This window comes from Perna viridis, chromosome 11 (assembly GCF_037379345.1).
Source record: "Perna viridis isolate PV_CMFRI_1.1 ecotype Kerala chromosome 11, ASM3737934v1, whole genome shotgun sequence".
Classification (NCBI taxonomy): Eukaryota; Metazoa; Mollusca; class Bivalvia; order Mytilida; family Mytilidae; genus Perna; species Perna viridis.
This window is the reverse complement of record NC_142455.1, coordinates 3,263,056-3,286,732: the sequence shown is the minus strand read 5'-3', so window position 1 is coordinate 3,286,732 and position 23,677 is coordinate 3,263,056. Positions and strand designations below refer to the sequence as shown.

At 34.1% G+C, this 23,677-nt stretch overlaps 1 protein-coding gene and 1 long non-coding RNA gene across 2 annotated transcripts; one reads left to right on the top strand and one right to left on the bottom strand.

Annotated features, from left to right (window-relative positions):
• Positions 1-2,076: 2,076 nt before the first annotated feature.
• On the top strand, positions 2,077-18,873 carry LOC148602346 (eosinophil peroxidase-like). Its single transcript, XM_088552437.1, has 13 exons — positions 2,077-2,166; positions 3,175-3,225; positions 3,973-4,169; positions 4,791-4,958; positions 5,444-5,480; positions 6,714-6,820; positions 7,322-7,423; positions 8,254-8,346; positions 9,191-9,692; positions 10,022-10,222; positions 10,824-10,993; positions 13,494-13,596; positions 18,480-18,873. The coding sequence occupies exons 2-13, from the start codon at positions 3,179-3,181 to the stop codon at positions 18,550-18,552; spliced, it is 1,800 nt and encodes a 599-aa protein (XP_088408563.1). The 5' UTR covers positions 2,077-2,166; positions 3,175-3,178; the 3' UTR covers positions 18,553-18,873.
• A 261-nt stretch (positions 18,874-19,134) lies between these two features.
• LOC148602345 (uncharacterized) lies at positions 19,135-20,724 on the bottom strand. The gene is made up of 3 exons (XR_015916782.1): positions 20,324-20,724; positions 19,918-19,964; positions 19,135-19,716 (listed from the first exon to the last, which is right to left on the bottom strand). It is a non-coding gene; the product is annotated as an uncharacterized LOC148602345 (long non-coding RNA).
• Positions 20,725-23,677: the final 2,953 nt, after the last annotated feature.

The following is a 23,677-nucleotide window of genomic DNA, read 5'->3' as shown; positions in this document are numbered from 1 at the left end:
TTTCAGAATTTTATTTCAACAGATCTAAGGAATTCTCATTAGGGTTAATTCAGTTTTGATTTTTAATATATGAATATAATCATTTTAATGTTTGAATGTTAAAACAGCTATTCGAATATTTGGTGTAAATATAAACAAAAAGTCACGTGCTCAGGCTACGTTATACGCTAGGTCACTTCAACTAATTTGAATATCTATAGATGCCAATACACGATTAGAAAGGATGTTTAGTGACGTTCAGTTGACATCTTTAGATTTTCAAATGAGTTGATGTGACATGACTTAAGTTATTCACCTGAATTTTCTAATAGCTTGTACGATACAAAGCATACAAAAAATATTACATAATATATAAATGAACATTACATTAAGCCTTACAGGAAAGATTAAATTCTGAAAATATTTCCAGAGTTCTTATAATCTATAGAAACGGAGTTAACATATTTTGAAAAATCTTAAAGTGAGTGTACGTTCTTCTTATTATTTTGTATTTGGGTTACGCTGGTACATTTGTTGCGTTAACCATATCGGTCTATATTTACATACCAGTCACATGCAACAAACGGCTCCGCAAGCACACTTCTCAACTACTGACTGAAATTACCTTTATTGAGAAAGAGAGACTCTTACATGTTTTTTTTTTTTTCAAGTCAAAACCAGGCTAAATATAATGAGTACGGTTATTAAGCTGTGGACATTTAGATAAAAAAAATATCTCAATTATCCAAACACCCAGTGTGCAAACCGTGTCAGAAATATCTTAAATGAAATGATCCTTGAGGTACTGTCTTCTTATTGTTTATCCACTTATATATATAAACATATCGTTACGTCACTCGCATACTCCAAGTATCCTTCCTTGTTGTGTGTGTCTAATTTCCATGTCTGGTTTTTGTCTCTTGAATACATTCTTTTGATTTCCGCTAGAATCTTGGTTCCCTTGATTAATATTTCATACTAAGTATCATGCTGTAAATACTTTGCATGTATTTTTGTTGTTGTAATTCTGTAGTATTTGGACAATTAAAACATGATACTTCAGTTTGTGTCCGATTTCATTTGCAATTTTGAAATGAAAATAAAGCGTTTAACCTCAAATAACAAATAATCTGAAACTCCTTTTGTACAATAGAAAACTGGTCAAATTCCATTTTAACCACGCATATTCTTGTATTAGTTTTCAAAAAGACAAAAAAAACAACAAAACAAAAACAAAACAAAACAAAAACAAATAAACAAACAAACAAACAAACCAAAACACCCTTAACAATTACACACTTAATACCAACATTATCCCACGGTATTTACCTTAGCATATTTGCACCCAATAAAACCTTTGCTTGATATCCAGTCCCTTTATGTAATCTAACTTGAAACCCCATGCACCTGCTTATACGTCCTGAACACTTTGTGTCAATATTTATTAATTTTTTTTGTGCTCGTATTGCAAGTGTTAAAATGCTGTCTTCTTTTCCTTATCTTAAGTTTTTTCATTGTTATATTATTTGATTCTGTCACCTACATTGTGTATGCATATTATCTTTGCTTCCTAATTTCACGTTTTACTCACGTGCATGGAATTTGATGTCTTTGAATTGTTCTTCTGATTTGATGCTTCATATTTTTTTTGCATGTTTTAATTTTGTTTTGTGTTATTAGTACTTCAAATTCGATTGCTGATTTTAGTTCCTTTACTCTACAATGATTTGCAGTAACCATCACTCTTACATTTTACCCCAATTGTTTAGGAAGACCAAACTTTACCCAGAAAACTTCGAAAGACTAGTGAAATATAGAAGATATGTCTTGCAAGTCAATATCCAAATGCATAGGCAGAAATACTTAATCAAACCCTTGTCTATGCATGATTTGTTTTGTTTTAACTTTTGAGGGATTCTTGAATGTCATAATCAAGTACGTGACTAACATGTAGCTTGATGATGAGGGAGTGAAGATACATTTTTATACTTGTATGAAACATATCATGTCAATCGATCATAAACACGTAACACGTGTGAAATCATTACATCTTTAATGAACAATTATTTAATCTGTTTCTCTTATATATACAAACATATGACAATTCACTAACTGTTTGTTTTATATTCAGTTAAATCGACACTTTGTATCTGTAGAACAATATTTTCGTAAAACGTTTCGAACAAGGTAAGCTTTATGTTGTTACATTGTCAACTAAACTGTTCTGTTGTTAGATCGTCAACTAAACTGTTCTGTTGTTAGATCGTCAACTCAACTGAAGTCAACTAAGTCAAATAAATTATGTTGTTAGATTGTTATCTAGGCAATTGTGTTATTAGATCGTCAACTTAGATGTTGTTTTGCTAGATTGACAACTAAGCTGTTATGTTTTTAGATTCTCAACTATTTATTACGTTGTTTGATTGTCAACTAAGCTGTTATGTTGTCAGGTCATCACCTAAGCAGTTAGATCGTCAACTAGGATTTTGTATTGTTCGATCAACGAAAGAACATTGTCTAAAAGGGGGGACCTTGCAAAAAGGGTCAAAAGAATTGGGAAAAAACAAGTCCGGATACACCATGATAAGAAACAACAAACGAGGAGAACAGGACAACACAGGGAAACTAAAAGCACACACAAAAACTGAACAACACGAACCATTCTCAAATTTTAACACAACGAGTAAAAGGAGCGAGAAGATTATATGATAAAAACATTTCTTCTTTTGACTTTTCCTTTGCCTGGAGTTTTGCCGGTTAGTTCGGTACTGCTGCTTTTACCCTCTATCGCATTCATACATCCAACTATGACGGTGCTCGCCATATTTGTTGTAGGAAATATTGGATAAATTTCAAACTAGGGCATTGAAATGAAAATAATTCTCTTTTGCTTCAAGAGCTTCCTCCATTATTGAAATCAGTATTTCTACGTATAAAAACTGATACAATGTTTGGCTGATACAAAGAATAAAGTGGTTTTTATAAGAAACTTAAATGTTATTTTTTTTTAAATGTTATATAGAAATAAATGACAATAACATCAAGCAACTTCAGTTAACTTGTCTAGATTCAGTTATTGGTTTTTGTCTGGGAAATGGCTTTAAACATAGGTCGTAACGGAAAGGCTGAGGCGTTTAAAAACAGGGTTAAATTAGGTTCTATGCTACAAAATAATACATGAGCTTGTACTTTCAGAATAATGATTTGCCAAGAGATTCTTAAATTGACTGTGATATACCAATTTGTGTGAGTAAAATTTGTATCGTTTACTTTTTACCACCAGTTTATACATGAAAAAAAAAGCACAGCTGAACCTTAAGAAAGTAATACAGAAAAGAAAACATTTCATATGCTCATGAGATGTATACATTGCGCAACTATATATTAAAATATAGCTTCAAGGTTTTCGCTCTTCAAACCACACTTATAATAATATTTGAGAAAAATGTTGCTTTGTATCAATCTGCACCATGAAAACTGATTTATTCAATGGGTCACAGTTTTCCTTTCCTCGTTTGTCTACCCCAGACTTGACTTTTTAGGAGAAACTTGGCGGATGTTTCTAGATAAGTAGAGGACGCTTACCCTTTCCGGTGCACCTGGTCCATGCTCCCAGTTTTTAGTGGAGTCCGACTTGCTCATTTGCTTTTGTTTCTTTGTATGTATGATTTTAATTCCTTTATGTTCTTTGTTGTGTATGTCTTTTTTCCATGTCTGGTCTTTGTCCCTGGATTACATTCTTTTGATTACCGCTATAACCTTGGTTCCCTTGATTACTCTTGAACATCTTTAAGAAATCTTGTCAGAAAATAGCAAACAAATTATTTGGATATGATCAATTTTTACTGGTTGGTACTGGAAGGGGGAACAAGCATAATACTAATTTTGGCCTCAAAGAATCCAAAAACGTAAATTAAAAACAGCAGTTTTAGAAACATCCCATTTTTAGATGGGAGTCTCGTATTAAATAAACATCATTTGAATATGTTGTAGTCATGGTAACCCCCTTGACGAAGGTATTGGCGAAACCACAAGTAGCCTACCAGATGACTGTGACAAAAACATAGTATGCGCACACTTTAATCCAAGATACCGAACAGCAAACGGAGTTTGTAATAATAAAGACTTTCCCTGGTTAGGCATGGCATCAAGAAAACAAGCACGATTTTTGGACCCTGTATATGCTGATGGTAAAAAAAAGAGTTACTTGTCCGTTTATTATAACTAGAGTTAAATAATGTCTTACCATTGGTAAAGTGAAATAAAACGTTAAAGGTGAAAAAAACATAGACGACGCAGAGTTAAACTTAAACAGATTTATAAATATATTAAAACCATTTTGAACGTACTGAAAAGTTGAATACTACAGAGCGATTTTCCTGCATTCCACCAAATAACGGAATTGGTGCTAAGATTACTAAATAGGATATCTACAGTTTTAGAAAATTAATATCATGTACAGTAAAGAACGATAGACTAAAATAAAAAAAAACAGAAAATACGGATGTTTTTTCTGGTCACTAAAATTAATTAAAAATCATTCAATTTGGTGAATTACATTTTGTCACACAGTTGAAAAAGGGTTATTGGCATGGTATATAGGTAAGGTACATTGCTATCAACCTTGCCAAATCATTCAAGCACTATGTCTTCCCAAAAAGGCGTGTGATTCCTTTGAGATTTCTCTTTAGAATTTTTGAAGAAAAAATGTATTTTGTCATTATTCTAATTCGTGCGTATTTTCGCGATATTTTACGCTCCACAAAATAACCTAGCTCATTGTGATATAACTTAAAGCTTTAATTTTACAGACAAAAGCTTACCACAAACATCAACAGAATTGCCATCAGCGAGAACAATCAGTAATATGTTATTTTCAACTGGTGGTATAGATCGATTCTCAGATAAGCATACAGTACTATCGATGGGATGGGGACAATTCCTATGTCATGATGTTGTTGCTACACCTGAGGCAGAAGGTATGTATAATAGGATTCTTCTTAGATCGAGAGTATGTACAAAGGTGCATCTGGTTTGGTAAATATAAGGTTGCTTTATTGGAGGTGTTCAAAAGTGTATCTAAAATAAGAACAAATAATTTCCTATGATGGATGGAAAAGGGTATCCGTGTCTGTAAAAATATCGCTGTCATTGCACCTGAGGCATTATGTGTTATCAATTAATTATCATCACAACTTAAAAGATTCATTGTGTAAATGTTAAAAAACAAACATCGAGATACTTGGTAAAACGCGAATAAGAAAAAAAATTAATGCATAAACCTCATAAGAACTTGCATTCAGAACAATTAAAAAAAGTTCAGACAAAGGACAACATTGTAAATGAAGACCCTTGCCATTTAAGTCCAAACATACTTAAAGAAAATTTCGTTAGGGTCGTTATGACAAAATAATTGAAAAAAAACTTCTCGGCAGAAATAACTTGCTAGCTGTTTTATATATAGTCAAATTGGATTGTTGTGAGTCGAGTAACAAAGATCAGTAAGTAGATTGTCTTCAATAATCGTTTTGTTTTATTTTATTAAGCTATATCATTTGGTTGTTTTGGGAGTTTTTGTTTCATATTTTGTTCTTTGTGCGGTTTTCTTTTGTTTACTAAAGGTGTTCTTCTTGAATAAAACCTGTCTGAATAAACACAAAATTTAATTAATCCGATTAAACACGATTAATTAAGCACATTCACTTTACAAATTGATAACAAATTAAATAAAAATCATACGTATACACAGAGAACCCCTACTCATAACAGTGGCACACTCAACTGTCTTAGAAAAGGGAGTAGATCTTGCTTCTGACAAATCACTCGTGATGTTCTTCGCTGAAGGTTAAGTTCAGAAAAAGAAGACGAATAACTATGACATATAGATGTATGTTAGACAGATTTCTAGGCTTAGAAATCCAATTTAGTCGTAAAATCGAATGGAAATCAATAAACAATACCTAGAACATCGTCAAGACAACAAATAAAAAACAAATCGCGCAACACAAATACTATAACGTATTCATAGACAAACTAACAGACCGAATACAACTAAAAACCCCGGATTGGACATAAAGATTATTAAAACAAGATTTAATTTATATGGTTATAGGACCCCATTTTATTCGAAACCATAAATTACTGCTTCATTACTTGTGTTGCACATGATATAACTTCTTGGTGCTGGATTTGGTTTCCTATTTTGAATTTTATTTGTTTGAATACTTCTTTACAGCGATTTACTTCCCACACTCGATTTGTATTAAGATCATATATGTTGCCGATGAATTGTTAATCCTTGAAACATGTAAAACTGGAATTTGTAATAATTGTATTGGATTGGTATTTCTGTATAAAACATTATGATTGGCCATATTGAATTGGAACAAGCATTGTTTAAATAATTCAGTTTTTACTTTTACTATCATAGATGCTATATTAAAGTAGGAACAAACATTAACTATTGAAGCGATTTGTCATAAAAAAAATATTAAGCACCAATGTTATCAAAGAGTACCACGATTTATTTTCTACCAACTCAGGTAAAACTAAGTGTTTTCGTCTAAAGAAAAGAGAAAAACTGAAAGACAAATTAAAATGAGCCTAGCCTCCAAAACTTAGATAAGCTTGCACAGATATAGTTACAAACATATTACATAACTCTCCTTTGAGTGTTGTAAAGTGTGTCAATAAAGGTTTTGACTTAGTGAAACGCATATTTAGATTTTTTTCAGCCCCGATTGTTTCGGAATGCCAATTCCACCAGACGATCCTTATTTCAATGACACAGACTGTTTACATTTTGTAAGATCTGCAGCAGTAAAAAATGTATGCAGTAACGGTATGTTGACTTATATTTTCACATAAATACAAACTTTCAAGTTATGAAGCATGAGTATGCATCCTTAATTTGAATGCTCTGAAACCCATTTAATCGAAACATTTTGTGCTGTATTATTAAATTCAAAAGCGACAAAGCACTGATCGAGGCTTCGATCATTCCTTGTACTGCACTTGGTAGAAATTTTAGGTGCTGGATTTGGTTTCCTTTGTTGATATTTTGGGTATGAGAATTTCATGGATACTAATTTATTTTGGATCTATCTATTCCTATGCATATGGTTCGGGTGTTGCAGACAAGATTTGCAACATATATGCGATAATGGTTGCGGTACTGCAAACAAGATGCCACTCCTTGAAACACGTATTCACGGATAGAATAACCTATACCCGATAAAAAATTAAAGCAAAATAATTTTTGATTATTTACAAAAAAAACTAATGTTCTTATTATATATTTGTTTATTTTGTTTATATTATGACCTTTTATGACCTTTTATAGGACCAAGAGAACAAATTAATTCAGTAACTTCATACATCGATGGTTCAATGGTTTATGGATCAAGTGATGCACAGATGACCTTACTCAGAGATGTAGAGGGAGGTAAGTAACAATATAGACTTACCTCACTAGTGCATTAGGTCAGAGTGAGTCCCTACTCGGATACTAAGAGTGAGTTAACAATATAAAGCTATCCTACCGGCGCATTTGGTATATGTGATTAGTTTATGGTTAAATCGAATTTGCTCAGTTTTCGTTTTCTTTTTGTCATTGTTTATTTTTGTTCCTGAATGTTGTTTGTTGTTTTGGACTTTTGTTTCTTTATTTAGTATTTGTCACGGGACTTTTCATTTTATGTTTTGTTTTTGTTTTGTTTTGTTTTGTTTTTTATTTTGGTCTGTGAACTTATGTCATCACGATATCCTAATTGCAATAATTCTAAGTATAAAAATATCTTCAGCTTTTACCTGATTTTTAATTTAATTAGTACGGTTTTAAATAAAACGACTTCTATAGTTTTTTTTATAATATTTTATTTTACGTTATAAATCTAATGTAGTGCATGTACACATAATGAACGCGTAAGTTGTGCCGTTTAATTTATTTAATTTATTTATGGGTACGATCTTAAATTTCAGGACAAATTTCCACGATATGTGAGAAACCGATATTTTATTTTATATAGCCTAGCTGCCCGAGTGGTCTAGGCCGCTGGACTTTGTGCAGGCGGTGTTGCCATAGATGTCTCAGCGGTACGAGTTCGAATCCCGTGGAGGGAACGACCAAAAATTTGCATCGCAAATTTGACAGTTCTAACATCGTTGGGAATTTTTCAGACCTTTCTATGCGTTTACTTTATCTTCCCTGTATCAATTTGATCCGATGGAGCAGTGTAGTGAATAGTCGTCACATTCTGAATATATATATTGTAGGTACTTTGAAAATGAATGACCATGACTTATTACCGGAAGACCCTACTGGACAATGTAAACACAGTCATACAGGATCTTATTGTCAATTAGCGGGTATGGTAATTTATGACATAAACCCCTGGTGTTTTGATTGGGCATGGTAAATTCATAACTCGTTCCATGTTTCGATTCAAAGATTGATTTTTATCATACTTACATAGCAAAATATGGGACCAAAACAACACAAAATCTGTAATCGCGAAAAAGGGATAAAGTTTTATTCTCCGATTTAATTCAAATGATTGCAATTCTAAATGCCGTTTTTTATTCAGCAGCATAAATACCCCGTAATATTACTGAACTCATATACCACACAATAAAAGCAAATAACCAAACATTTGCATAATCAATGATCCCCAAAGACGAAGAATTGTGTTTAACGTTACAGAAGAAAATGAAGTTATGCAAAAATAATAAAATTTCGGTGTGGTTGCTACTTTGTGAGCAACTCGGTTCGTATTTCTAGAAAAGCAAAGGGCGCTTACCCTACCAGTGCACCTGGTCCATGTTGTCAGTTTTCAGTGGAGTCCAAGTTGCTCATTTACTTTTGTTTGTATGTACATGTACGTGTTGTTTTGGATTTCATGTTTTTTTTATTCTGTTGACCCTGTCTAGTCTTTATCCTTGGTTTATGTTCTTTTGATTTCCGCTTGGTCACCTTGATTATTCTTTAAAAAGATGCTGTTATGTCCGATACTTGATATTGTCTTGAAAAATAACACGTCTAAGGGGAGACTAAAGTAACAAAACATATATTCATATATTCAAAATTAAACTGAACTTGTATTGCTTTATTTTCAATTTCAATTCCTTTCCCTTTAGTTTCCAATATTCTCAAAGTCAAGCTGATATATGAATTTTACTACTTGGAAATTTTGTTCTTTTCTATTTGTTCTAGGAGATTTCAGAGTTGACGAAGTTCCAAATCTCAGTTTAAATCATTTGTGCTTCGTCCGAATCCATAACCTAATTGCAACAAAGATGACAACCATCAATCCAAATTGGACGAATGAAAAGACATTTCAAGAAACACGCAAAATTGTTGGCGCGTTGATACAGCACGTGACATATCATGAGTATTTACCGATGCTAATTGGACCTCGGGCTACAAAAATATTCCGTCTACGTCATGTTCATAAATGTAAAAAACCTTTTTTCAATCAGTATAACCCAGAAGTCGATCCTACCATAAGAAATGGTTTTGCAGCTGCGGCATTGAGAGTCGGTCACACGATGATTATGCCAAAAGTGGCTTACCTCTCTAATTCGTATCAAGTGATGTACAATGCAGATCTCTCAGATCAATTCTTTAGTACTCATATGCTCTTGAATAATTCTGGTTCCAGGGTTCAGCATTTAGCACGATGGTTAACGTATAGCCCAAGTATGGAAACTGATCGGTAAGTCTCAAGTCCGCCTTAATAAAAGATATTTTAGCGTTAAGTTTCTCCAAATGCGACAAGAGAAGAAAAAAAAACGAGAGCAGATAAAAAATCATTATAAATGTTTAGGAATTCAAATTGTTTTCAATTCTTAAATAATTTCTCATTGTGTATGCTGTCAAATTTTCTGTGTTTACTTCTTAGCTTCTTTATGCTGAGCAAATTGTTCGTGTATTGTCCGTTGATGTTCTCGGTTTTGTTTTGAAGTCGGGTTTTCTCTCGATCGTGTGTTTTTTTTTTCTTTTGATACCGCTGTTGAAGACGTTCATTTTTAAACCCGATTTTAGCTATTTCCAGAACGAAGTAAGAAACCGTCTGTTCGGGCACCATGATCTACCCGCCAGAAACATCCAGAGAGGGCGTGATCATGGTTTACCGCCTTATAACGATTGGCGCCATTTCTGTGGATTGCCGTTGATCAATTTTGCAGACGATTCCATTGCTGACCACGATAAAGAGAGTTCTGATATTATTAAGTCTTTATATACGTGAGTGCTCAAAATTCGTTTTATTTCTGCCTTTGTTTTTCGTAATTCAGAGTTTTGTTAGCGAGGGGTGTGGTTTGAATCTTTGTGAAAAAAAGTTCCATGCCTTAGAATTTTTTACTAATCCATTTGGAGAAAACATATAACATATAAAGGCAGATTTTCAAAAAGAAAAAAAATATGGATTTCCTTTTGCTGCTGAAATATAGATAAAAATGTCCTAGCCGACATCAAATCCCTGCCTCCCTGGATAAAAATGGTTCGTGCCTAACATTACGCATGATTATTTCATGGAGGTTTTATTTTAAAATAGATCTTTCGTTCGTTATAAACAATAAAATTAACTGCTTCTCTGTCAAGCCTGTGGTTCACTGAATATACATTGGAATGACATCTTTTCTGAGGGAATATGTCTGAATGGGTCGATATGCTTAATATGGGATGACTCGGCGTCTACGTGCACGCGCTTCTTACACAAAAAGTTTCAACTATATTATACATTCTGGTCCTGAAATACGCGACTAATCAAATAAAAGCCATTTAGCAAACAACAATTAATCATACAATCTTTGAAGTAGTAAACAAAACTGTTTTTATCTTTTAGAAATGAAAACGATATAGACTTGTATGCTGGGGCTATAACAGAAATACCTGTTCATGGTGGTCTGATGGGCCCAACATTTCAGTGCATTTTCATCAGACAATTCCAGGCGCTCAAATATGGTGATTCACATTGGTATGAACGATACCGTGGAAAAAATGGCTTCACTGCGAGTTAGTATATCACTGAATTTAACATTTCATATTGGGTTTACCTGCCTGGTGTTTAAAGCCAAACAAAATAACATGTATCTTTCCAGCTACCGTACCTACCCTAGTTTTTGTGCCTACCCTAAACATTTCATTGTCATTTTAGCTCAAGTACCGTTTAAGTCTATATCGTAGTGTAAAATGTTTTTTGAGGAATAAAATAATTTACCTACCTACCTGCCCTATATTACCTGTTTTACTTCTGGCTGGTAGCAGGTAACAAGACAATTATTTTTGGCCTAAAAGAAAAATATACAGCTACGGTCAGAGTCATACATGGGGCCGCTAAACTCTGCTTAACTCCATAGGATACTTACGGCTCCAAGGGTCAAAATCTAACATATAACAGTGGAATTTTCTTTGTGTTTGATTTGCTTTAAAGTCTGTTTTCATGCTCTTTGAAATAAACTGACACCACATAACTCAATGCGAATCAAGGTAGGCGTCATTTAAGTACTTTTCTATGTAAGATTCGGGCAATGAGTGGCACATTATTATTCTCAATTTGATCTTATTTGCTTCCAATATATTCAGTACATTTTGAAAACAACCAAAAAACTATTAAAATTCATCCTGAAGCATCTGTGATGTAGATATTTTTGACTTCTTATAAATGGAAAAAGTGTGGGAAATTCCTCACTATTTTTCCATAGTACATTTTAACTAAATTTAAGCTATCAGTATCTTTAAAAAGCCAACTTTACAAACACCTTGACAGTTATTTTAGAGGTATAAATAATTAGATAAAGCAATAAAATATCTGGGTTTTATTCTTCATGTGCCACACCTAATACACATTTTCCCACATTTTTAGACAGAGAAGTATTTAAATACATGTAGCTGTCAATTGCGAGAACAGTCATCTCTACATTGTCCATAAGGTCGTACAGGCGTTCCGTGGTAGGACACATAATTATAATTTATGGTAAAATGTTCTACATAGAGAGCTATTCGAATCCAATTAACTTGAATTAGAAATAGTTCAAGAGTAATCAAGGGAACCAAAGTTATAGCGGTAATCAAAAGAATGTAATCCAGGGACAAAAACCAGACATGGAAAACAGACATACACAACAAAGAACATAAAGTAACTAAAATTATACATACAAAGTAACAAAAGCAAATGAGCAACTCGGACTCCACTAAAAACTGGGAGCATGGACCAGGTGTCCCGGTAGGGTAAGCGTCCTCTGCTTTCCTAGAAACAACCGCCGAGTTGCTCATAAAAAGGCAAGTCTGAGGAGTCGAAAGAGGAAAGGAAAACTATGACATGTTGAACAAATCAGTTTTCATAGCGCAGATGAATACACCGCAACGATCCACGAGTTCATGATGTCGATCATAAAACTGTAGTGGTGACTTCAATCTTGTAGCAACATAACACTGTTCCAGTAGCCTATTTGTTACAGTTCTAGCGCGATACAGAAAGTCTGCGTAGTTTCGGCAAGCTCTGTCATAACGTATGAATTGTGATATGAAAACTCCATATTCAGGTGTTGAAGGGGTGTTGCCACAGATGAATGGAAAGTGGCAATTCTGAATGAAAAGTCATAACGTTTGTCGTAAAGTTTGGTCAATAGTTTTCCTTTACCGTCGATTTCTAAGTGTAGGTCAAGATATGAAGTTGACTTTACGGTGTCTGTAGTACCCTTTATCTCAAGGTCTTTGGGGTAGATGCGACATATCAAATCCCCACAATTAGGATTGTTTAAAGATAATACGTGATCTATGTAGCGGAAACTGAGATTAAAGGATCTGGCTAAACGATATTCTTTCTTTCGGATCAGATTAACTATAAAGATCATAAGAGTGAAGGAAAAGGTATACCGTTTTTTTTTTTGTTTTTGTTTTTTTTTGTTTTTTTGTTTTTTTGTTTGTTTGTTTGTTTGTTTGTTTGTTTTTGAAAAACTGAGTATGGGAAATAGAAGTATATAGTGTTGGAAAATCGCAGGTTTTAATGCTATTATATTCTGATAATAGTCTTGAATTGATTGACTCCAAAAGATCTTTCGAATTTTTCAGGATCCACATTGAATTAATAGAAGTTAAAATTTTTGAAATAGGTTTGGTGGTACATTTTGCAGATCAAACTATGTAATGTTGTATGTATGGATTTTTGTGGAGTTAAGGAATCCAGTACATAGACGGTAAATCACAATCATCGTCCTTGGTAGCGAGACCAGAATAGGATAGCACAGATTTATGGTTTTCCACAATCTCTTCTTTGGAGAGTGTTGTAGCAGTATAAGTCATATCACTGCTATTATTTTCTACGTCTACCTCTGATAATAAACATTGGATGTAAAACGTCTTGCAGACAAAAAAACAATGTTGTTTTGGGCTTTGTCTGCTGCTATGACAACATATTTGTCATGTATAGTAGACAATGTTTTAATTTAGATATTGTCATTAATATTGATATATACAAGTTTTCTAGTTTATAGGTTTCCGTTTTAACTTGCAGGACAATTACGATCCATTAAGAAGATTTTTCTTTCCAAACTATTTTGTGATGCCTTCAATTTACCAATGATCCAAAAACATGTATTCAGACAAAAATCAGAGAGGTAAGTACTCAGTATCTTTAAAATGCAAAGTCAAATAATTTGTAACCAAAAGATACTAGTAATTGTACTCGTTAGTCATCATCCTACACACACAAAGAGCAAGGGCGTCGTTTAGCTCTCCAATGAACAGTATCAATCTATAGTTTGTGCATATTAATAGTTCTCTAAAGCAATGAATGCTTACCCTACTGGTGCAACTGGTCCATGCTTCCAGTTTTTATTGGAATCTTGCTCGTTTACTTTTGTTTCTATATGCGTATTTATTTGTTTATTTCTTTTATCTGAATATTTTCGTGGTCTATTTGTTACCCCTGTATGTTCTTTTTGATTACCGATCGAATCCTGGGTTCCTTGTTTCCCCTTTTCACAATTATGTCAAAGGTAGTACGGAGAAACGAATGGAAAGCATTAAAAGTTAGCGAATTTTAGAGTTCCCAATAGCTTAGGTTAATAAAATAAAATATTATCATTTTTAAGATTAAAGGCGATTCTTATTCTTAATTTACTAAATAACATCTGAAGTGTAAACTAAGTTTAAACAATAGTTTTGCGGGCGAAAAACTCGGTTTACTGATTTTTTTGTTACTATCGCGTGCCATACAAAAGCGTTAATACAAATAATAATAATAATGTATTGAACAATACAACTAACAATACAACTACATGTACATTGAATAATCAGAAAGTTTAGATAACTAATATCATTAACATGAAAAAAAATATTTATGAAGTCGGACATAAAAATGCATCATAACGGCGCATATGATGATGATATCATTGGTGATATGTAGGGGATCTAGTTTGAGTTGGTATGATAATGACCTTTTAAACTTCCTTGTGTAGAGAACTGGACAGTTGAGGATAAGACAAATTTACTCGTTGTATTATTCTATGATTTGGTCGTTTCATCTACTTCTTTTGCGGGTAGATATCACGTCATGGACAATGTGATACGAACGAGAAGTAAACAAATCGCCGTAATTACGATTAGTTGTTCTATGTGATTAATATGCCGCATTGTTTATAAAAAAAACAAAATATATCACCGTTTGTTGTTGTATTTTAATTATTTTTTTGTACTTTTATATAACTCTTTTTATGTGTTTCGTGATACAAGATAAGAATCTGTTTGAAATGTTTAGGTGACCCTTAAAAGGGCCTTTTGGTGCCACATAGGCATATTATTGTTCGTCTGTATAGCAGCACGCTACGGCGGCCATTTCGTCTTGTTTGCGACACGCCAACCCTGCTCCAGAAGTCTATTTGTTAGAATTCTAGCGCGATACAAAAAGTCTGCGTAGTCTCGGCAAGCTCTGGCATAACGTATGAGTTGTGATATGAACACTCCGTACGCAGGTACTGAAAGCTTTCTGGATATCGTTTGTGATAGCAACTGGGTTAGCTCGAAATCGCAGCAATATTTTGGTAAAATCATTCAACTCGGGTGGGATGTCCATCAAACAATTATTTAGACTCGGGTGGTTTGGTGACCTACGAAATCTACAGTCGTATACTATTTTGATCGGGGTGGTAGCTGACTCTTTGTATACTGGTAGGTGGGGTATATAATGAACTTTGGGTGCGTTCGATTTTGTGTCACTCACTTTCTCAATGAAATCTCTGCGTTCCTGATCTACTATTATCTTGCGATATTTTTCTAGCATGTCCGGTTTTTGACTCAATCTACGGATAACGCTCTCAGTTCCAAGTAACCAATCTCTGATTTCACGGCTGTTGGACCATTTCCTCTGACAATGCAATCTTCCACGATGTCCCAATAATAGTCGACACCTATTAATAGCTCGATTTCAAATGATTCTTGTTTGGTAATGGGGTATGCTAGCTTCAATCCACGCATGTATTAATGGTTATTTTCAATTTTGCGTATGTAATTTTGTAATGGCATAGCTATCTTTGGTTCTATCAATACTTTGGTAGGTAAGTTTTGTCCATATTCCGTTTTCAAGTACACTGTTGCGGTATTTAAATTCCTAATATTTTTGTCTCCGCCGCCGAAAGTTGACAAGTACAAGACTTCAGTTCCTGTTGTTTACAGGTTTAGCTTCTTTGCAAGGTCTTCTGTTACGAATGATCGCCGCTGTTCTCCCTCGTCGAATAAAATGTTAGTGTCTATGAAAGTCCAGTAGTATCCTACTGGCACTACAGCTGTCTTGAGAAGTATGCAGTCTCGAGACTCGGTGGCATGGGAATACAATACACTTGTGTCGCAACTCTCAGCTTCATTTTTCAGGTTTTATGGAAGCGTTTTTGTGTTGTGGTCCTTGGTCTCTGTGGGTCATTTGTATTTGATTCTCCTGTTTCTGGGTATTATCTGCACATTTGCGTGTACAAATGCTTGTTTGGTGTTTCTTCTTGGCAGTTTCTTCACGTGAACTTTGATTTGCATTCATGCATTCTATGGTTGCCGACACAGTTAAAGCATAGTTTTTCTCTCTTTACAATGGCTATACGTGCTGATATATCTTTAACTTTGGTGCAGTGGATCGGCGAGTGGGTTTCATGACAGAAAATATACATGGGCGATTCTCTACTTTTTGTGGTTGTGGAACATACTTATTTTGATTTTGTCGTGGCTTTGATATTGCTCCAGCTACCAAAGATGACATGGTTGGTATATTTTGGCATTCATCGGGGTCTTGTCCCTCGTCCATTTTTTTCAATACCCTCCAGTAAACTTCTTCTTCAAGTAGTTTCTTCAAGATTATTGGCACAAAGCATCTTTCCGTAGGTTTGCTGAGATTCCCCTAGAGCATCTAGTCCTCGAACGTATGACTCCATTTGATCGTAGAATGATTTCAGACTTCGGATTTCATTTCTGGGTTGTGGTATTTCAATCAGAGGTTCTATATACGTGCTGACAACTTTTTCATTATTTCCGAATCTGTCTTTCAATACGTTTATAGCCGTGAGTTGTGCTTTGATGTAGTTGTACATTTGTGAGTGAGATATTGAGATGGACGGCTGATTTGAACTAATCCCAGAAAAATATGTCCAGAGAATTAGGGAAGTGTGAGCTTTGGAAGGCGATGACTATCGTTACTACTACGACTAAAGTTTGACGATATACTCGGGTGTGTATTTTGATGCGGAACATTGAATTGTAGATACTGATTCTCATACTGATGTGTGTAGGAAAAGGGGACGAATGGGGCGTGTCTGCCGTAAGTGTACGTGAATGTGAGGGCTCATGAGGGCGTGATGTAGGAGTAGGCTGGAGGTTTTCAATGAACTTACGTGCATGCTTTATCTTGGTTTCTAGCAATACGGAATGTTCTTCTGACTCAATTACCTCGTTTGCAACATCTTCCAAATTTGTTTCCTTTAGAATTTATTCACACAACTCTTCTAAAAATGTCTGTTTTGTAAGAATCTTCTCAATGTTTGTGATTACTGACGCCTCTGAATTTTTGGCTTCCCCGATCTTCTTGAAGAATTTCGTTATGACACTCTTGTTTGCTGATCGTATGGACTTCAACTCCATGGTTCATGGCACCACCAATATCGTGGTTGTGGTGTTTTAGGCTGGATAGAATACAATCATGTAGCTTTATCATTTATCTAGATTCTTCACTTCCGACTATGACGACTTCGCAGTGGAAAATATACAAATATGCGGATGTCACTCCCCGCGACAATCTCGAAAGTAATATTAAAAATTCATTTTGTAATATTAAAAATTTATTTTCATATATTACAAATTCCTGATTTAGTAATATTATAAAACATCACACATTTTGTAATATCATAAATTGAATTTGTAATATTCGAAAATCCCTTTGCAATACTGCAAAATCAGTCACCTTTTTTAATATTACAAAATGATTTTCTAATATTGAAAAATCGTAATTGAATATGACAAATCCATTTTCTAATATTAGAAAATCAATTTCTTATATTCAAAAATCGTTTTTTAATATTAAAAGTTCAATCGATTTTTTTTAATATTAAAAAAGTGTTTTGTGATATTAGAAATCTAATTTGTAATATTAGAAAATAAATTTGTAATATTAGAAAATCACTTTGCAATATTGCAAAATCAGTCACATTTTTTTTTAATATTACAAAAATGATTTTCTAAAATTAAAAATCGTAATTGAATACAAAAAATCCATTTTCTAATATTAGAAAATAAATTTCTAATATTAAAAAATCATTTTTTTAATATTAGAAATTCAAATGAATTTTTTTTTATATTAAAAAAAAATCATTTTTTAATATTAAATAAGTGTTTTGTGATATACGAAATCTAATTTGCAATATTAGAAAATGAATTTGTAATATTAAAAGATAATTTGTTTGATATTAGAAAATACTCATTTTTGTCCACTTTGGCTTGCCATACAGGACTAAATATTCCTTTTGCAACACTGAATATGATAGAAACAAGAGGACTTTTACGAAATATTAAATATTAAAAAATTCTTGTTAAGCGTTTGCATAGTGTTTCTTTCAAATTTTGCATGAAAGATTTTTGATTAAGAAAACCACTATTTTCACCATATAATGTCTAAATCGAATTATCTGTTGCTATACATATAGCTATAGATGTTACAGGAAATAACGTTACGTCACAATACTTAGAATATCAGCAACGTTCTTCACGACTGAAGTGAAAAGTAACGTTTGGAAACATATGGGGGGGGGGGGGGTCTTTTTGTCGTATTCAACAATCATCTCGAATTAATATTCAATTAATTCATTGTGCTACAAAGAAGGCCATGAAATACGCTGTAAACCGCTTGTTTCATTCTCTTGTATGAGGTTCCTTTTGCACATTTTGAAGAGAATGGACGAAAACACAGTAGTTTCAATTAAACAAAAGGTTTTTCTTAAGTTTATTGAGTCAATGTTTTCTTTTTCAGCAATCCAATGGTTGAATGCAGTTCTTTGCCAAATCTGAATCTAAATCTGTGGAGCTCGACAGATTGGTGGTAGTTCTTGTATTATCAGAATTAAAAACAGTGAAGTGTGATCAGTCATTCGGAGTTGATTTGAATGGCGGGTGCCATTTTCATGTTCAAATTGACAACAACTGGCAAATATTGTCCTAGCACCCCTTTTGTCTAAAGAACTTCGACTAGCACCCCTTCTCTTGAAAGTCTGGATCCGGTCTCGTAAAAATTATCTGTGCCAACTTACATACTGTAAGCTAGAAGTGTAAAATCAAAACGTACCATACGTGACATATTGATATGCTTTTGACACAATAAATGTAACTTAGTGGTGTTTATAGCAAAACAAAAATAACTCCCTCCCCCCCCCCCCCCAAAAAAAAAAAAAACAAAAAAAACCCAAAAAAAAAACCAAAAAACACAGAATGATTAAGCAGCAACCATTTTAATTTTCTGAGGGTTGTTGGTTTGGGTATGGATTTTTTTCCATTACAAACTTTTGAATATTTTTTCCGCGACAAGAATTTTCTTCACAACAACAAAAACATCAACTGAAGTGAAACTTTAATATAATATGATAAGACAATTAACTACGAACGAATTATTTAAAACAAGGGGTGGTCAGTGCAGAACGGTGAATACAATATACAGGGAAACCTAAATCAAACCCCTTAAATTTTGTTCGGTTTTACAAGGTTCAAAATACAAAAATACTTTAAAAAGTATCTGGTTTAGAATTAGATTATTGTTTGTTAGTTATTTTTGTTATGAGTTTCAATTTTGTGTTGTCAGTGTATTCTCCTTCTTCTTCTTCTTCGTGTCATTTTTTAATAACTCGATTTATGGGCTTCATATGTAAACACTCCCTGCTTGGATATGTAATAATGCATGTTCCAGACTTAAATGTTTTTTTTTTAAGTGTTATATAGTGATAGCCCGCTTCTGAATATCATTTTAGTTGTTGTTTATCTATTTATATAAAGTAAAAAACATAGAAAACATCAAATTCAATTCCCCTTTTAGAAAAATATCAAATTTAAAGACATCAGGCAAAGACGGTACAGTTTTTTTCATTCTAACATTTGTAGTTTGTTCATCCTTCAACTGTTTCGTATTCTCTTTACACTTTCAGTTTTAAGAACGAGGTTTCCCTTCCATCGTTGGAGAACGGCTTGTCTCCTAGCTTCATAATCGCGTCCAAGTTTACCTGAAAATAACAAGGAACGAAAGCATGGAGAGACTCTCTTGGTATTTCTAGTTCAAAGACACTATTATTGCAAAAAAGTAAAATTACCATGTTCATCTAAGTACATGTACATGTAATAGCAGTTTAAAAAATGCGAACAAAAAAATTTAAGTACATACGTTATACAAACACAGGGTCAAGAGATTTACTTTAAAAACACACCTCGTGTTGCCAGAACTTCATCCCGTCTGTTGTCTGCTATCATCATTCTTTCAGAGTTGGTATGTTAAACAAATTGAAATTAGAAATTAAAAACAAACTGAGGTAATGTGTCTTGCTATAATTTAAACTAAGAATGTATATGATATTAAATTAATCTTGAGGAGTATTGAAATGAAAAACGGAGATAATAGTCGAATAACAACCAAACAAAAAATGAAAAAAGAAAAAAAAAAAGTGCTCTAAATGATAAAATTGAAATGTTCGCTATTAAGCACGGTCTCAACCATACATGATGGTAAGACTTTACTTTTTAGACAGTTTGTTCCATAATATGAGATTAAATTGCATATCCGTTAAAATATATTTTTAATAATGTGTGGTTTCAACCAGCCTCTGAAACACCAACCTGCTGGTGGACTTTATTTTTTTCTTCTCAATGCTAGTAGTCTTCGAGGTCTTGCTGGAACTTTATCGTTGTTCGGTTCAACAACGTCAAATGCAACGCTGCTTTGGCTTATGTTGTGTTCTCTACTTTTATAATTCCTTCACTTCTACTTGCTCAATTATTTCTTCTGATGTACGGTTTGCACTTAAAGCACTAATTCCACCCTTCCGTTATGTTTGACTTTTTCTGTTCTCTCTTTATACAACTAAAACGGCTGACTTTGGCCAACCTTGCGCCTATGTCTGTTGCTGCTGCACATCAATCAAGACGATCGGCGACGTTTCTAAGCAGCTAGTGCAGTCGATTGATTCGTCGCTAGTCAAGGACGGGTCAAAGACTTCAGGTTAAGGGACATTTATAGAATCAAATGCCGAGTCGAGGCCAAATAATTTGGGACGATAACTTTGCGAAAAATCAATATTTCATACGAAAAGAATTTTTTCCTCAATTTTAGAGTAGGGGAGGCATACGCCCGGCACTCTCGTCCTTTGATCCGCGCTTGCTAGTCACGTGGAAGAAAAAAAGTAAGTTTGTTCGTTTTTCTTTTGCTGCTACTAGGTATTCATACAAACATGTAGATAGTATATGTACATTGTCACACGTAATATCCTGTAGCTGATCACAATGTACCCGAGATAGTGTTGAGGTCATATAATTTAATATCTTGAAGCACAATTTTTAAGTGCAGCTCTAACTTAAAACAAGACAGAAACTTTTGATTAGTTATTCATGCATCTTTTATTGGAAATCTTTCAGTAGGCCTCGTATAAACTGTATTCAAAAATAAATATGTAAATGAAAGTGTCCCATTGGAGATATTTTAACACTTGAAATTTGGTTACGTTCAAATATGTTCAAATGCAGGTTTCCCACCAGAACAGGCAATATTATATTTCACGATGTATAGCAGACCTAAGGAAATGTACATAGGAAGAGTTGTTTTCAGGACATAACAATTGTATCTGAACAGTTTCATTTAAATGATAACATCTGAGTTTTGTCAATCTGATCAAAGTGTTCCATTCAGTCATTTCATGTAGATGTAGAACTTTCTGTGATGGTGACCTTTTTGATCAGCCAATCAGATTTCATCTGTCATGATTTTGAAAGCATTATTCGAAGGGAAAAGCCAGAGGACATCTGAACAGAAAGTAGAATGGAGTGTTGTTAGTGACGATTTAAGTTTTGTATGCTTTAGAATGGTTCTTGTGTTGTTGATTGTGCCTCGTTTTTATTGATATGGTGTAACACCGAAATAACAATAAAAGGGAGGGAAATCTGTCGACAAAAAAAGACCGAAAACACCATGAGACAGCCAGAGAACAAAATACATGTAGCACGATAAAATTTCTAAAATTATATACAGAAACGGGCAGCATGAACTGACTGCATGCCCGTAAGCAGGAATTTGTGAAAGGGGGTGGGGAGGGGGTACGTCGACTCGGGAATCTCGACTTTAATAGTCAGACTTCAATCAAAATGGCGAGTTTAGTAGTGCTTGTTGGTGTCCAAGACAGTACAGACTTTGATTCTCAATGTCGTACCTGAAATTAATTTTCGTAAAGGAGTGGGGTGTTGGCTAACCTATTAGGGGTCAGTTCCAGTGATTGTCCTTGATTTTTCTATAACCAACATATATTTTCGAGAAAAACTGGGCGTGGAGTTTTTTTTTTTGTTTTTTTGTTTTTTGTTTTTTGTTTTTTTGTTTGGTTCTTGTAATATATCAACTGATATAGCTTCTAGCTTCTAGATAACGAACGATCGATCTAGTCCGCCGGTGAAAAGGGAAGAGCATTCTTGCAGATGGAGATTGTAATATTAGCCTGAGACTCTATATTGATCGGCCAGAACACAGTAGGACTATCGTATATACTGATCAACCAGAACGCAGTGTGTCGACCGTACGTATATATCGATCAATCAGGACGCAGTGTGACGACATTCTTTACCGATCAACCAAGGCGCAGTGTGACGATTGTCTATACCGTTCAACCAAGACACAGAGACCGATCAAACAGGACGCAATGTGACGACTGTCGACTTTAACAGCAAAAATAATGAATATATATATGATGGTAACTTCTGTGTGAATTGCTGAACCATATCTTGAAAGTCGGTGTTATAGTCGCAGAAAACTCTATACACACCGAGAAAACTATATCACAATTTTAAAATTAAATAGGATATTAAATTGAAAAGAGAGAATAAACAAAATATGATCACGACTGCCCCTTATTAAATCTTAATGCGTTCTTTGCACGAGTGATCATGTTTTTTTTTGTTATTCACGATAACCACAGGAACTATTCTGACCTGATAACTCCTGACTATGATTTGTGACAGGTTCACTCCTAACTGTGACTAGTGACAGGATCACTCCTGTGACTAGTGACAGGAATACTCCTAACTGTGACTAGTGACAGGATCACGCCTGATTGTAACTAGTGACAGGATTACCCCGGACTGTGACGATGTTTCCCAAATTGTGACTGTGACTAGCGACAGGATCACTCCTGACTATGACTTGTGACAGGTTCACTCCTAACTGTGATTAGTGACAGGATCACTCCCAACTGTGACAGGATCACGCCTGATTGTAACTAGTGACAGGATCACCCCGGACTGTGACTAGTGACAGGATTACTCCTGATAGTAACTAGTGACAGGATCACCGGACTGTGACGATGTTTCCCAAATTGTGACTGACTAGCAACAGGTTCAGTCCTGACTATGACTGGTGACAGGTTCACCTTCACTGACTAGTGACAGTATCAGTCCTGACTGTAACTAGTGACAAGATCACCTCTGACTGTGACTAGTGACAGGATCACCCCTGATTGTAACTAGTGACAAGATAACCCCTGACTGTGACGATGTTTCCCTTATTGTGTGACAGAGTGAATCATTTTATAAATATGGCTTCTTCTATGTATTCATTAGTATATAGTCCTAGGACTCAAGTGAGTTTGACAGACAGACAATTTTCAACCACATTTTAACACTGACTACCAACTAATTTTTACATCTTCAAGCTACTGACTATCATTTTTTTGTCTTCCAAGCAATGGTTACCAACTTAACATATCCTAGTTCAGCAATTACTACCAAGTTTTATGTTTTTGAAGCAGTAACTACCTTCTTTAGTTTTCGAAGCAGTGACTACTAATTCATGTGTCTTAAAGACAACTGACTAACAATTTTGGAAACAAAATTAGGTCAACAACCCCCCCTCCAAAAAAAAACCCCTTAAAAATAAAAAACAAAAAAAATGGAAATCTAAGTCTGAGTCTACTGACAACATTTTGTGTCACTTTT

Excerpts from the sequence above, each read along its gene's own strand:
- LOC148602346 (XM_088552437.1), top strand. The coding sequence starts at position 3,179 with ATGATTTGCCAAGAGATTCTTAAATTGACTGTGATATACCAATTTGT. Across the intron at positions 3,226-3,972 it reads ACTGTGATATACCAATTTGT|TCATGGTAACCCCCTTGACG; the intron begins GTGAGTAAAATT and ends AATATGTTGTAG. Across the intron at positions 4,959-5,443 it reads TGCTACACCTGAGGCAGAAG|TCAAATTGGATTGTTGTGAG; the intron begins GTATGTATAATA and ends TTTTATATATAG.